Below are 12,859 nucleotides of genomic sequence, written 5' to 3'. Positions count from 1 at the left end.
CTGAATCAGACCCACATTGCAGTATTCGTACCATAGTCTTTCCCCCGTGGTCAAATAAAATTACAGAATGGTTTGAAAAAGGAGTCATAAGCTGTGTTGGAATACTCATACTAACCCCACTAACCGTACTATTTGTGACATAAATTGAGTATATAGTGTGCTTATTGCTCATAGTATGGATATACTGTAGTTAGTATGCCAAATGTTCCCAGATGTTGTACTACATTCGCCAAAATACGAAGTATACAAGCAATGGACACTATTTCCATGCTTTCAGTCCCCATAATACAATTCTTCCAAAAATGTGCGTTGCTTCACAACATTTTCAGATTGAAAGAAAATGCCAGAAAATGTGCTGCCGAAGTCCGACGAGAGCAGATACAAATTCATTGCTTTAACTAATTATGGCAAAATGTTAAGAAAATGTTGAGCAATGTATTAAAGTAATGACTTTTCAAACAAGTTACGCTACACGTTATGTTGGCTGACAATTTGTGAGCTACGCTGTCCTTTGGAACCGCATTGCATATCATTACAGCAGTATGTACCGGTATGTTAGCTAGCTACCTAACGAGTTGGCTACTAATACATCGAACTTGCCAGTATATTAACTATATGCGATCTAACTAACTAGCCAACATTTATTAACTTGATTATACACGTAATTATTAGTTTAGCTAAGTGGTATAGTCGTTGTGCGTTCTCAATTGACATTGTGAATTCGGGTGTGTTTGTAAATTTGTTCTGGCTACTCTCATTTGAGTGTGCCAGAGCACAGAATAACTGATGAATTTACGAACACTCACAACACCTGTTGAATATGGCCGGTGTCAGTCAACATTGGCAAAAAAAGCGTAATTCAATTGTTGCCAGCAGCATAGTTACAGTCACCGACACTCTGGATAACATGAAAACAGCCTAACGAGCTCTGCTAGTGCGAGTAAAATGGTCAGAGTGAGGTGTTCTCTCATTTGTGTCTGGTACTAGCTAGCAAGCTAACCAACGTTAGCCAATTAGCTTGGGTGCTTGACTGCAGTTGTGAGGTCACGAACACACCCAAAGTTATAATATGTCTAGCTAGTAATTTGTTATGATAATAAGCTAGCAAGGGGTTGCATAGCAACAGCATCAACTTCCAGTAGACAGGCCTGGCGCTAGTACGCTCAACTGAAAGGATACAGTTCTTTTAAAGTATACTAAAATTAACTAATAGTATGTAGTGCATTTTATTTTATTTATTTTTTCTTTCACCTTTATTTAACCAGGTAGGCTAGTTGAGAACAAGTTCTCATTTACAACTGCGACCTGGCCAAGATAAAGCATAGCAGTGTGAACAGACAACACAGAGTTACACATGGAGTAAACAATTAACAAGTCAATAACACAGTAGGAAAAAAATAATTTTAAAAGAGAGACTATATACATTGTGTGCAAAAGGCATGAGGAGGTAGGCGAATAATTACAATTTTGCAGATTAACACTGGAGTGATAAATGATCAGATGGTCATGTACAGGTAGAGATACTGGTGTGCAAAAGAGCAGAAAAGTAAATAAATGTAAACAGTATGGGGATGAGGTAGGTAAATGGGTGGGCTATTTACCGATAGACTATGTACAGCTGCAGCGATCGGTTAGCTGCTCAGATAGCAGATGTTTGAAGTTGGTGAGGGAGATAAAAGTCTCCAACTTCAGCGATTTTTGCAATTCGTTCCAGTCACAGGCAGCAGAGAACTGGAACGAATGAGGTGTTGGCTTTAGGGATGATCAGTGAGATACATACAGTACCAGTCAAAAGTTTGGACACACCTACTCATTCCAGGGTTTTAATTTATTTTTACTATTTTCTGCATTGTAGAATAATAGTGAAGATATCAATAAAATAACACATGGAATCATTTAGTAACCAAAAAAGTGTTGGCCACCCTTTGCCTTCATAACAGCTTTGCACACTCTTGGCATTCTCTCAACCAGCTTCATAAGGTAGTCACTTGGAATGCATTTCAATTAACAGGTGTGCCTTGTTAAAGTTCATTTGTGGAATTTCTTTCCTTCTTAATGCCTTTGAGCCAATCATTTGTGTTGTGACAAGGTGGGGGTGGGAAGATAGCATGGCATGAACAGCTCAAATAAGCAAAGAGGAACAACAGTCCATCATTACTTTAAGACATGAAGGTCAGTCAATACAGAAAATGTCAAGAATTTTAAAAGTTTCTTCAAGTGCAGTTGCAAAACCATCAAGCTCTATGACAAAACTGGCTCTCATGAGGACCGCCACAGGACAGGAAGACCTGGAGTTACCTCTGCTGCAGAGGATAAGTGCATTAGAGTTAACTGCACCTCAGATTGCAGCCCAAATAAATTGCTTCACAGAGTTCAAGTAACAGACACAACAGTTCAGAGGAGACTGCGTGAATCAGGTCTTCATGGTTGAATTTCTGCAAAAAAAACAACTAGTAAAAGGACACCAATAAGAAGAAGAGACTTGCTTGGGCCAAGAAACACAAGCAATGGACATTAGAACAGTGGAAATCCAAATTTGAGATTTTTGTTTCCAACCGCCGTGTCTTTGTGAGATGCAGAGTAGGTGAACAGATGATCTCCGCATGTGTGGTTCCCACCGTGAAGCCTGGAGAAGGAGGTGTGATGGTGTGGGGGTGCTTTGCTGGTGACACTGTCAGTGATTTATTTAGAATTCAAGGCACACTTAACCAGCATGGCTACCACCGCATTCTGCAGCGATATGCCGTCCCATCTGGTTTGCGCTTAGCGGGACTATCATTTGTTTTTCAACAGGACAATAACCCAACACACCTCCAGGCAGTGTAAGGGCTATTAGACCAATAATGAGAGTGATGGAGTGCTGCATCAGATGACTTGGCCTCCACAATCCCCCGACCTAAACCCAATTGAAATGGTTTGGGATGAGTTGGACCGCAGAGTGAAAAGCAGCCAACAAGTGCTCAGCATATGTGGGAACTCATTCAAGACTGTTGGAAAAGCATTCCGCACAAAACTGGTTGAGAGAATGCCAAGAGTGTGCAAAGCTTTAATCAAGGCAAAGGGTGGCTACTTTGAAGAATCTAAAATATATTTATAAATAACACTTTTTGGTAACTACAGTGCCTTGCGAAAGTATTCGGCCCCCTTGAACTTTGCGAACTTTTGCCACATTTCAGGCTTCAAACATAAAGATATAAAACTGTATTTTTTTGTGAAGAATCAACAACAAGTGGGACACAATCATGAAGTCGAACAACATTTATTGGATATTTCAAACTTTTTTAACAAATCAAAAACTGAAAAATTGGGCGTGCAAAATTATTCAGCCCCCTTAAGTTAATACTTTGTAGCGTCACCTTTTGCTGCGATTACAGCTGTAAGTCGCTTGGGGTATGTCTCTATCAGTTTTGCACATCGAGAGACTGACATTTTTTCCCATTCCTCCTTGCAAAACAGCTCGAGCTCAGTGAGGTTGGATGGAGAGCATTTGTGAATAGCAGTTTTCAGTTCTTTCCACAGATTCTCGATTGGATTCAGGTCTGGACTTTGACTTGGCCATTCTAACACCTGGATATGTTTATTTTTGAACCATTTCATTGTAGATTTTGCTTTATGTTTTGGATCATTGTCTTGTTGGAAGACAAATCTCCGTCCCAGTCTCAGGTCTATTGCAGACTCCATCAGGCTTTCTTCCAGAATGGTCCTGTATTTGGCTCCATCCATCTTCCCATCAATTTTAACCATCTTCCCTGTCCCTGCTGAAGAAAAGCAGGCCCAAACCATGATGCTGCCACCACCATGTTTGACAGTGGGGATGGTGTGTTCAGCTGTGTTGCTTTTACGCCAAACATAACGTTTTGCATTGTTGCCAAAAAGTTCAATTTTGGTTTCATCTGACCAGAGCACCTTCTTCCACATGTTTGGTGTGTCTCCCAGGTGGCTTGTGGCAAACTTTAAACGACACTTTTTATGGATATCTTTAAGAAATGGCTTTCTTCTTGCCACTCTTCCATAAATGCCAATTTTGTGCAATATACAACTGATTGTTGTCCTATGGACAGAGTCTCCCACCTCAGCTGTAGATCTCTGCAGTTCATCCAGTGATCATGGGCCTCTTGGCTGCATCTCTAATCAGTCTTCTCCTTGTATGAGCTGAAAGTTTAGAGGGACGGCCAGGTCTTGGTAGATTTGCAGTGGTCTGATACTCCTTCCATTTCAATATTATCGCTTGCACAGTACTCCTTGGGATGTTTAAAGCTTGGGAAATCTTTTTGCATCCAAATCCGGCTTTAAACGTCTTCACAACAGTATCTCGGACCTGCCTAGTGTGTTCCTTGTTCTTCATGATGCTCTCTGCGCTTTTAACGGACCTCTGAGACTATCACAGTGCAGGTGCATTCATACGGAGACTTGATTACACACAGGTGGATTGTATTTATCATCATTAGTTATTTAGGTTAACATTGGATCATTCAGAGATCCTCACTGAACTTCTGGAGAGAGTTTGCTGCACTGAAAGTAAAGGGGCTGAATAATTTTGCACGCCCAATTTTTCAGTTTTTGATTTGTTAAAAAAGTTTGAAATATCCAATAAATGTCGTTCCACTTCATGATTGTGTCCCACTTGTTGTTGATTCTTCACAAAAAAATACAGTTTTATATCTTTATGTTTGAAGCCTGAAATGTGGCAAAAGGTCGCAAAGTTCAAGGGGGCCGAATACTTTCGCAAGGCACTGTACATGATTCCATATATATATTATATTTCATAGTTTTGATGTCTTCACTATTATTCTACAATGTATAAAATAGTAAAAATTAAGAAAAACCCTTGAATGAGTAGGTGTGTCCAAACCTTTGACTGGTACTGTACTCATTAAGTATTTAGTATACATTATGTTAGTATGGGTATTCAAACACAGCTATGGTCTGTGGTCACTCAATTTGACCAAACACTGTGTATTATAAGTTATAATGTGAATGAAGTCGATTTTAAACCAGTAACCTGTCAGATATGCTGGCTCTTGTTTTGCCAGTCAAAAAGTCTTCCAAAACACACCAGTCCATTTCAGCACTTGGTGGGAAAAATTCTTTGAATACCTCTTTGCAATTAAAGTGTCTTTTCGAGTTGAGTGTTCTCTATGCGGCTGTAGAAAGCAGCAGTCACTCTCATATCACTGTGATGAAGGCACCGTCCATGTGTGTGTTTTTCTAATATCGCTGAGACCCTGACATTAGTTCCATGTTGATTAATAGCTCTAATGCATGTGGTATTTGGCCTCTCTCCTCCCCCTCTTATGTGCTAATGTGACTTAGCTGGGATGACAGCCAGTGGCTGAGGCAGAACAAAACTGAAATATAAAAAGTCTGGAGTCGGATGAGCGCGAAACGCTGCACAGCTGACAGTAGGGATGTTCTCGCCAGTGACAAGCCAACCCCTCCACCCCCATACACTCTAAAGACAGAGTACACACACATACACACGCTCTTCTATCTCTCTCTTTTCATTTTCTCTCTCTCAACACCACACAAGCACACAGACCCCCCCTGAGGAACATATGTGTTGGAGTGGGTCCATGGATCCCCCAGGCGGTTGCAGTGCCCTGGTAGTGGGGGTGCGGGGTGGGCTCTGGGCCCTGGTTATGAAAGGGTTTGTTCAGACTGGTGTGTTCAGACTGGTGTGTTCAGGCTGGTCTGTTCAGGCTGGCCTGTGTTGGCTGGGGCTTGAGCTGAGGTGAACAGGCCAGGCAGCTGCTGCTCATTGTCCTTAATGACGGCTCCATCTGCTTCCAGTCTTTCCCGTGCCACAAAATTACTAACCCATTAAATCAACATGGAAACCCACTCCAAGTTCCTGATCCCTGCACTCTGTTTTTCTTGGCCAGTCTTGGCACTGCTAGAAGATCCAAGCCTCAGGCTGTGAACAACTGAACACACATCAGTGTCTGTGTATCACCAATACACACTCTCTTTCTACACTCTAGCTCTCCCTGTCTCTCTCTCTCTCTCTCTCTCATCGCTGACACACTGACACGCTGAGCTTGTACACTGGCTAAGAACATGAAAACTGTCTCTTGTTTCATTGTGTAACTTAAATGCGACAGCATTTGTCTTTTATCAAGGGAAAGGATACTACAACCTTCTCTACTAACGCAATGAGGTACAGCATCTGGGTTGACCACTTACAATGTTTAACTACAAAATATGTTGACCGCCCTTTGAACCCCCTTTCAAACACAAGAGGCCCAAGTTCTTCAGCATGATCTTGTACAGTTTGTTGATACCAGGCTCTGTTAATGTGCCTCCAGTTGTTCCCGCAGCTGCTCTGCAGACGTGCTATATAAGCCATGTACACTACAGTAGATACAGACCTGAGCTATGTGGAGTGTTGTAAGACGGAATCAGTGAAAAGAGGAAAAGCCTGCTGTGCCTCTCCCACAGCTAACATCCCACTCTCACCCCCACCGCTCCAAGGTTAAGTACCCCACTGGTAATAGCCATGCTTTCGACAGCAGTTTGTGAGCCTGGATGCTTTGCTGAGCCCTTCTACCTTATTTGGTAAAAGGAGAGTTCAATCCCAGAGAGCCGCAGGGGCAGTGAAGGATTTGGGAAATGGGTTGGACCAAGTACGGAGCCCTGAGGTGCTCCGTACCTGCTGCACCATAGACGCCCTGCTGAGAGAGATGCTGAGGTGGCTCTGAGAGGATCTACCTGGGGCCTCGGGCCAGAAGAGAGGGAGGGAGGGCGAAGAGAGCGAGAAAGGCAGGCGGGTGAGAGGGAGGGAGGGAGAATTTGAGAGAATTTCTGAGGAATCGAAAAAGGGAAAAAAAATCACTTTCACCCATAATTCTTCTCTCCAAAAGAACGCTGTCATGCCCCCCATTTGTTTGTGTTCAGCAACATACTATACCGTTTGTTTTTAACGTTAGCTAAGCAACTCTGGCCATTCTCTATGTCCTGCAGCTGTAGATTACTGCTGTGTAATCTGCGTTACGTTCCTCAGTGATGGAGTCCACAGATTCCTGCCAAAGCCAGGGATGGGTCAGCCGGTTGTTAGCAACGCTGCATCCAGTCTGCTGAAGAAGCAGTGTCTGTAATCTGTTCGGTCACAGTCCTCCTTTTCCCGCAGGAGTGTAGAGATTAAATACAGCTCGGCAACAGCGCCTCAGAATGCATGACCATGCCTGGAATTTCCATGTAATTGGTATCACACCGCAGTCCTCTCTCTGCCTCTGTCGGTTATAAATACCACACCTCCCAAAGGCAACCGCAGCCTGAGACGGCAGGGAGGGCTGGGTCAGGAGAATAGTAAGGTATGGAGGAGAAATTATATCTCTCTGCCGCTTTTTCTCTCTGTTTTGCTTGTAAATGTGCCTGAACAGCAAAAGGAGCAGATAAAGCTGATGCTTAGGTGTGTGAGTTCTGTGTAAAAGTCTGAATGAGGACGAGAGGCCCCGCAGAGCAGCCCTGGATCATGTAGTGGTATTCTGGGTAAGAGATGGGCCCCTCAGTGGCTGTAGAGAACAGAGCGGAGCAGGGAACGGCACCACTACTCCCCCCTGAAGTAGCACCCTGGCATGGTACCAGCTGAATTACCAGCCATCTTGGAAATGAACTATTATCACGCTGAAGAAGAACACCTCACAGGACAGCTGAATGTAAATCCTTCTTGTCCTTCTCGCCTGAAAAAAAAACCAAAAATTAGAATACAAACAAGATTTTTCTCTCAAATAGCTGCTTGAAGTGTATCTCTGGTCACCCTAAACACAGCTCTTAAACTGAAGATAGTCTCTTAAATGTCAAAACAGTATGATTGTTGAACTCTGTGCAGAACACATGTCCACTTCTATGTGATCCTTCCTCGTCCATACGACTCTCACCGTAACGTTTGTGGAAGTGTAAACCACAGCAGATTAGGAAACCCTAGCCTTTATGGAAACTTCACAGGCTCTGTCTCTTGCTCTTTTCTGATTGGCAGCCTGGATGCTAAAGATGGAAAAACCCCGTTGGAATATCCAAATGGGCCTCAGTGATGGGCCTCACACAAATGGGCCTCACACAACAACACACACACAAAAAGAGCACTGAGAAGCAATGCAGCAGAGCCAGAGCCCAACCAGTGTTGGGGTTCAGCAGCTGGGCGGTGTGGGCCGCTGACTCAGGCGTTTCAGATGCAGCACGTCCTGTACAATGAGGAGGAGATGGAGGATACCACAAGACAGATGATTCCCAGGGTTCTCAACAATGTCACTGCTGAAAAGAGAGTGGAATGGTACTGTGCCTTACTGCATATACACACATGCGCGCACACATCCACACACACACCCTATCCATGTTTTAATACATCCTACTGTGCTTGTCCTCCAACCACCTTTTTCTTCTAACGGTTCCTTTTTTGGAAAGTTGGCAATGAGGCCCCAAAACCCTTGACAGGTGTCAACTGTGTTCCAAATCAGCCAGACTCCCCAGATACATATCTGGCACTCTACATTTCCTGCTACACTACATTTCATCACACTTTCTGGGCAAATTCAACTGGAGCAGCAGAGTTTCATGGGAAAGACTTGTTTTGATTCGATATAAATCCCGTCTCCGGGGGAGCTTTTTTTTTTTCAGGCTTACGTCATAAGGAATGTCTTTCCTCTGAAGCAGCTCGAGGACACCAAGAGCTATTTCCATTTTTGGAGTCTGTTCCATGCGCGGAGTATTGTCATTGAACTTTCCTCATTCAGGTTTAAAGGGACTTGATCCCCTTTTCCAGACATATTCTCAGAGGATTAGGCTTTGAGCCCCGACTAAAGCACTCTTAATCAAATCAAAATAAATAGCCCCTTTCACAAAAGGGACTCCACATTTTCCGTGTGTGTGTGGTGTGTGCGCACATGCATGCATGTGTGTGTCTTTTCTTGAATGTTTGTGTTTGTGACTCCTTTTCCAGCTGGTTCTGGAGTGTGTTAAGCCTAAATGCAGGGGTTTAAATGTGCGTTAGGAAGGCTGGTGCCATTATGGCTGCTGGGGCAGGAAGAAAGCCTTTACTGCAGATTACAGTGGCTCTCAAGTGTTTCTCAAACTCAAGCTTTGCAATTGTTCACATGGTGATTCAGCATCCCTCCCCTCCCATAGATGTCAAATCTGCAGCCAATATATCAATGGCTTCAGTAAAACAAACAACTGTATTCACAATTGCATAGATACACCCTTCAGAGGCTATTGAGACAAAAGTGTAATGATGTATGTGTCAGTTAAGCTGTTTCATCTGACATTTGCTTCTATTTCACATATGATGTTGATTTTCTATCACAATATAATCCTTGTGCTGTGACGCCGTAGCTGCATACTGTAATACTATGGTCATTTAGCATGCACTTTTATCTAAAACAACTTAGAGTTGACTCGTAAAGCATGTATAGAAGAGTATCCTTGTGTGCCAAGCCTCTAGGTTCTCCTCTGCGATGGATGCAGAGTGAATGAGAGAAAATTACTACATGGAACTAGCATAAGATAGATAACTGTCGTTTTATTTATGCTGAGGGATAAACGTACTGTTATTGTTAAACTGGCCTCTGCTAACTCCCAGATGTTCTATTTCTCCTCTGTCCTCAGGTAACTACCCACGTCCACCCAACTACGGTGGGACCCCCAGTGCCAACTACAGCGGTCCCGGCCCTGGCATGACCAACAGCCTGGGTATGAATGCCAGTAGCCCCATGCACGGCCAGGGTCCCGGGCAGCCCATGCCCATGGGCCGCAGTCTTGGCGCGGGCAGCCGACCCTACCCCAACATGGCCCCCAGCTCCCCCAGTATGCCCCAGCCGGCAGGCCCAGGGATGGGCCCTCCTTCACTGGGCAACGTCAACCGCAAGGCCCAGGAGGCAGCCGCTTCCGTTATGCAGGCCGCAGTCAACTCTGTACAGAGCAGGTGAGATGACATGTTCATTTTTTTCACCAGTGGTCTCTCTGATGATGTGTGATTTATGTGTGATTTGCGTGTGTGTGCGTGTGTGCGAGTGGGATCTGTGTATGAGAGTGACATTGATAGACAGAGAGAGAAGAGGAGAGGAATTGGGCAGAAGGCTGATCACATTCCTGCAATGTTCCAGTAATAATACTCTATTTGGAGAAGAGACTATTTTTACTACCCCCTGAAATAGTCTGCTAAAATGTGTGAGCACAGGGTATCACTCACTTATGTCACTACAGCAAAATATCTACAGTGGGGCAAAAAAGTATTTAGTCAGCCACCAATTGTGCAAGTTCTCCCACTTAAAAAGATGAGAGAGGCATGTAATTTTCATCATAGGTACACTTCAACTATGACAGACAAAATGAGAAGAAAAAAATCCAGAAAATCACATTGTAGGATTTTAAATGAAATGTATTTGCAAATTATGGTGGAAAATAAGTATTTGGTCACCTACAAACAAGCAAGATTTCTGGCTCTCACAGACCTGTAACTTCTTCTTTAAGAGGCTCCTCTGTCCTCCACTTGTTACCTGTATTAATGGCACCTGTTTGAACTTATCAGTATAAAAGACACCTGTCCACAACCTCAAACAGTCACACTCCAAACTCCACTATGGCCAAGACTAAAGAGCTGTCAAAGGACACCAGAAACAAAATTGTAGACCTGCACCAGGCTGGGAAGACTGAATCTGCAATAGGTAAGCAGCTTGGTTTGAAGAAATCAACTTTGGGAGCAATTATTAGGAAATGGAAGACATACAAGACCACTGATAATATCCCTCGATCTGGGGCTCCACGCAAGATCTCACCCCGTGGGGTCAAAATGATCACAAGAACTGTGGGCAAAAATCCCAGAACCACACGGGTGGACCTAGTGATTGACCTGCAAAGAGCTGGGACCAAAGTAACAAAGCCTACCATCAGTAACACACTATGCCGCTAGGAACTCAAATCCTGCAGTGCCAGACGTGTCCCCCTGCTTAAGCCAGTACATGTCCAGGCCCGTCTGAAGTTTGCTAGAGAGCATTTGGATGATCCAGAAGAAGATTGGGAGAATGTCATAGGGTCAGATGAAAACAAAATATAACTTTTTGGTAAAAACTCAACTCGTCGTGTTTGGAGGACAAAGAATGCTGAGTTTCATCCAAAGAACACCATACCTACTGTGAAGCATGGGGGTGGAAACATGCTTTGGGGCTGTTTTTCTGAAAAGGGACCAGGACGACTGATCCGTGTAAAGGAAAGAATGAATGGGGCCATGTATCGTGAGATTTTGAGTGAAAACCTCATTCCATCAGCAAGGTCATTGAAGATGAAACATGGCTGGGTCTTTCAGCATGACAATGATCCCAAACACACCGCCCGGGCAACGAAGGAGTGGCTTCGTAAGAAGCATTTCAAGGTCCTGGAGTGGCCTAGCCAGTCTCCAGATCTCAACCCCATAGAAAATCTTTGGAGGGAGTTGAAAGTCTGTGTTGCCCAGCAACAGCCCCAAAACATCACTGCTCTAGAGGAGATCTGCATGGAGGAATGGGCCAAAATACCAGCAACAGTGTGTGAAAACCTTGTGAAGACTTACAGAAAACGTTTGACCTCTGTCATTGCCAACAAAGGGTATATAACAAAGTATTGAGATAAACTTTGTTATTGACCAAATACTTATTTTCCACCATAATTTGCAAATAAATTCTTAAAAAATCCTACAATGTGATTTTCTGGATTTTTTTTCTGATTTTGTCTGTCATAGTTGAAGTGTACCTATGATTAATATTACAGGCCTCTCTCGTCTTTTTAAGGGGGAGAACTTGCACAATTGGTGGCTGACTAAATACTTTTTTGCCCCACTGTATATATATATATATATATATTCTTGCGTTCATTTTGCAGTCAACAAACGATTTGTAATCATGTTCCGGTCCCCCGCCCGGCGGCTGAATCTAGTTGATGTAGGGCTTCTATCTATCTGGAAGGCATTTGAAGCACAACCTCTCTGGTGAAATTATGTCCAGTGGAACATTGTGTTAGAGACTGAGTAGCAGTAGAAAAAACAGAGAGTCGTTACAATGAACAACAATGCACTGTGTTGCCTTGGAAAACACTTAACAAGATTTCAAGTGCTCAAAACATGTCCTTCACATGTACAACACAACACCGAGCTACTTAGGAAACTCAACATAAAAAAGCAGCGTTGTGAAGAACCTTGACACATATCAAGCAGTACATATTTATAGGGCCGGGACAATACCAGTACCGCAATATTTTTTCCATGGCAAAAATGAAAGCACGAAGCAGACCTCACTCTTTGGTCCTTTAAAAACGTGCTGTATAAAATGCTGTGTGCTATTGTAAGGTGCTGTATTTATTTTCTTTGTCAACCTTGTGTTCTGTTTCATTGTGTTCTTGAACGTAGCCCTGTCTTTCATTTTTGTTCATAGATTTCACCTGTGTTAGTTACTCACCTAGTCTTATCAGCTCTTTATTTAGTCAGGTTCATTCTGTTTGTGCCTTTTTGAGGTATTGTTCGTTTTGACTCTACTAAGCCTTTTCTTAGCTCATTTGTGAGAACCAGTTATAGCCTTCAGTCCTAGTTTTGATTCACCTGCCTATTTGCCTACCTGTGTGTGACCGATTCCTGCCTTCTGCGAAAATTAACACCTGCCGCGCTCTGCGCGTGAATCTACACCTTTTTCTCCCTGAGTATTCATTACAGCTATAGCTTTGAAAATAAATGTGACTCTGGAGGACAATATAATGTTTGTTTCCAACATTAGGGCTGTTTTCCTAAGTTAAATCCGCTTTGTGTTTTGTTTCCTTGCTACGATACTCACAAGTATCGCAATACTGGTATCGTCCCGGCCCTACTTATTTATGTACTTACAGTATTTATGCTAAATGGAAT

General features: G+C 43.3%; 1 protein-coding gene across 4 annotated transcripts in view; it reads left to right on the top strand.

Moving 5' to 3' along the window:
• LOC110505402 (AT-rich interactive domain-containing protein 1B) overlaps window positions 1-12,859 on the top strand; it is a 229,487-nt gene that overhangs the window by 169,136 nt on the left and 47,492 nt on the right. For all 4 annotated transcript variants that reach the window (XM_036962211.2, XM_021584599.3, XM_090220667.1 and 1 more), the window contains exon 8: window positions 9,601-9,916. In XM_036962211.2, the coding sequence (XP_036818106.2) occupies window positions 9,601-9,916 (316 nt within the window). The remainder of the gene's footprint in view (window positions 1-9,600; window positions 9,917-12,859) is intronic.

This window comes from Oncorhynchus mykiss, chromosome 25 (assembly GCF_057628025.1).
Source record: "Oncorhynchus mykiss isolate SJ-2025 chromosome 25, ASM5762802v1, whole genome shotgun sequence".
Lineage (NCBI taxonomy): Eukaryota > Metazoa > Chordata > Actinopteri > Salmoniformes > Salmonidae > Oncorhynchus > Oncorhynchus mykiss.
The sequence above is the reverse complement of the archived record's forward strand: the minus strand, read 5'-3'. Positions and strand labels throughout refer to the sequence as shown.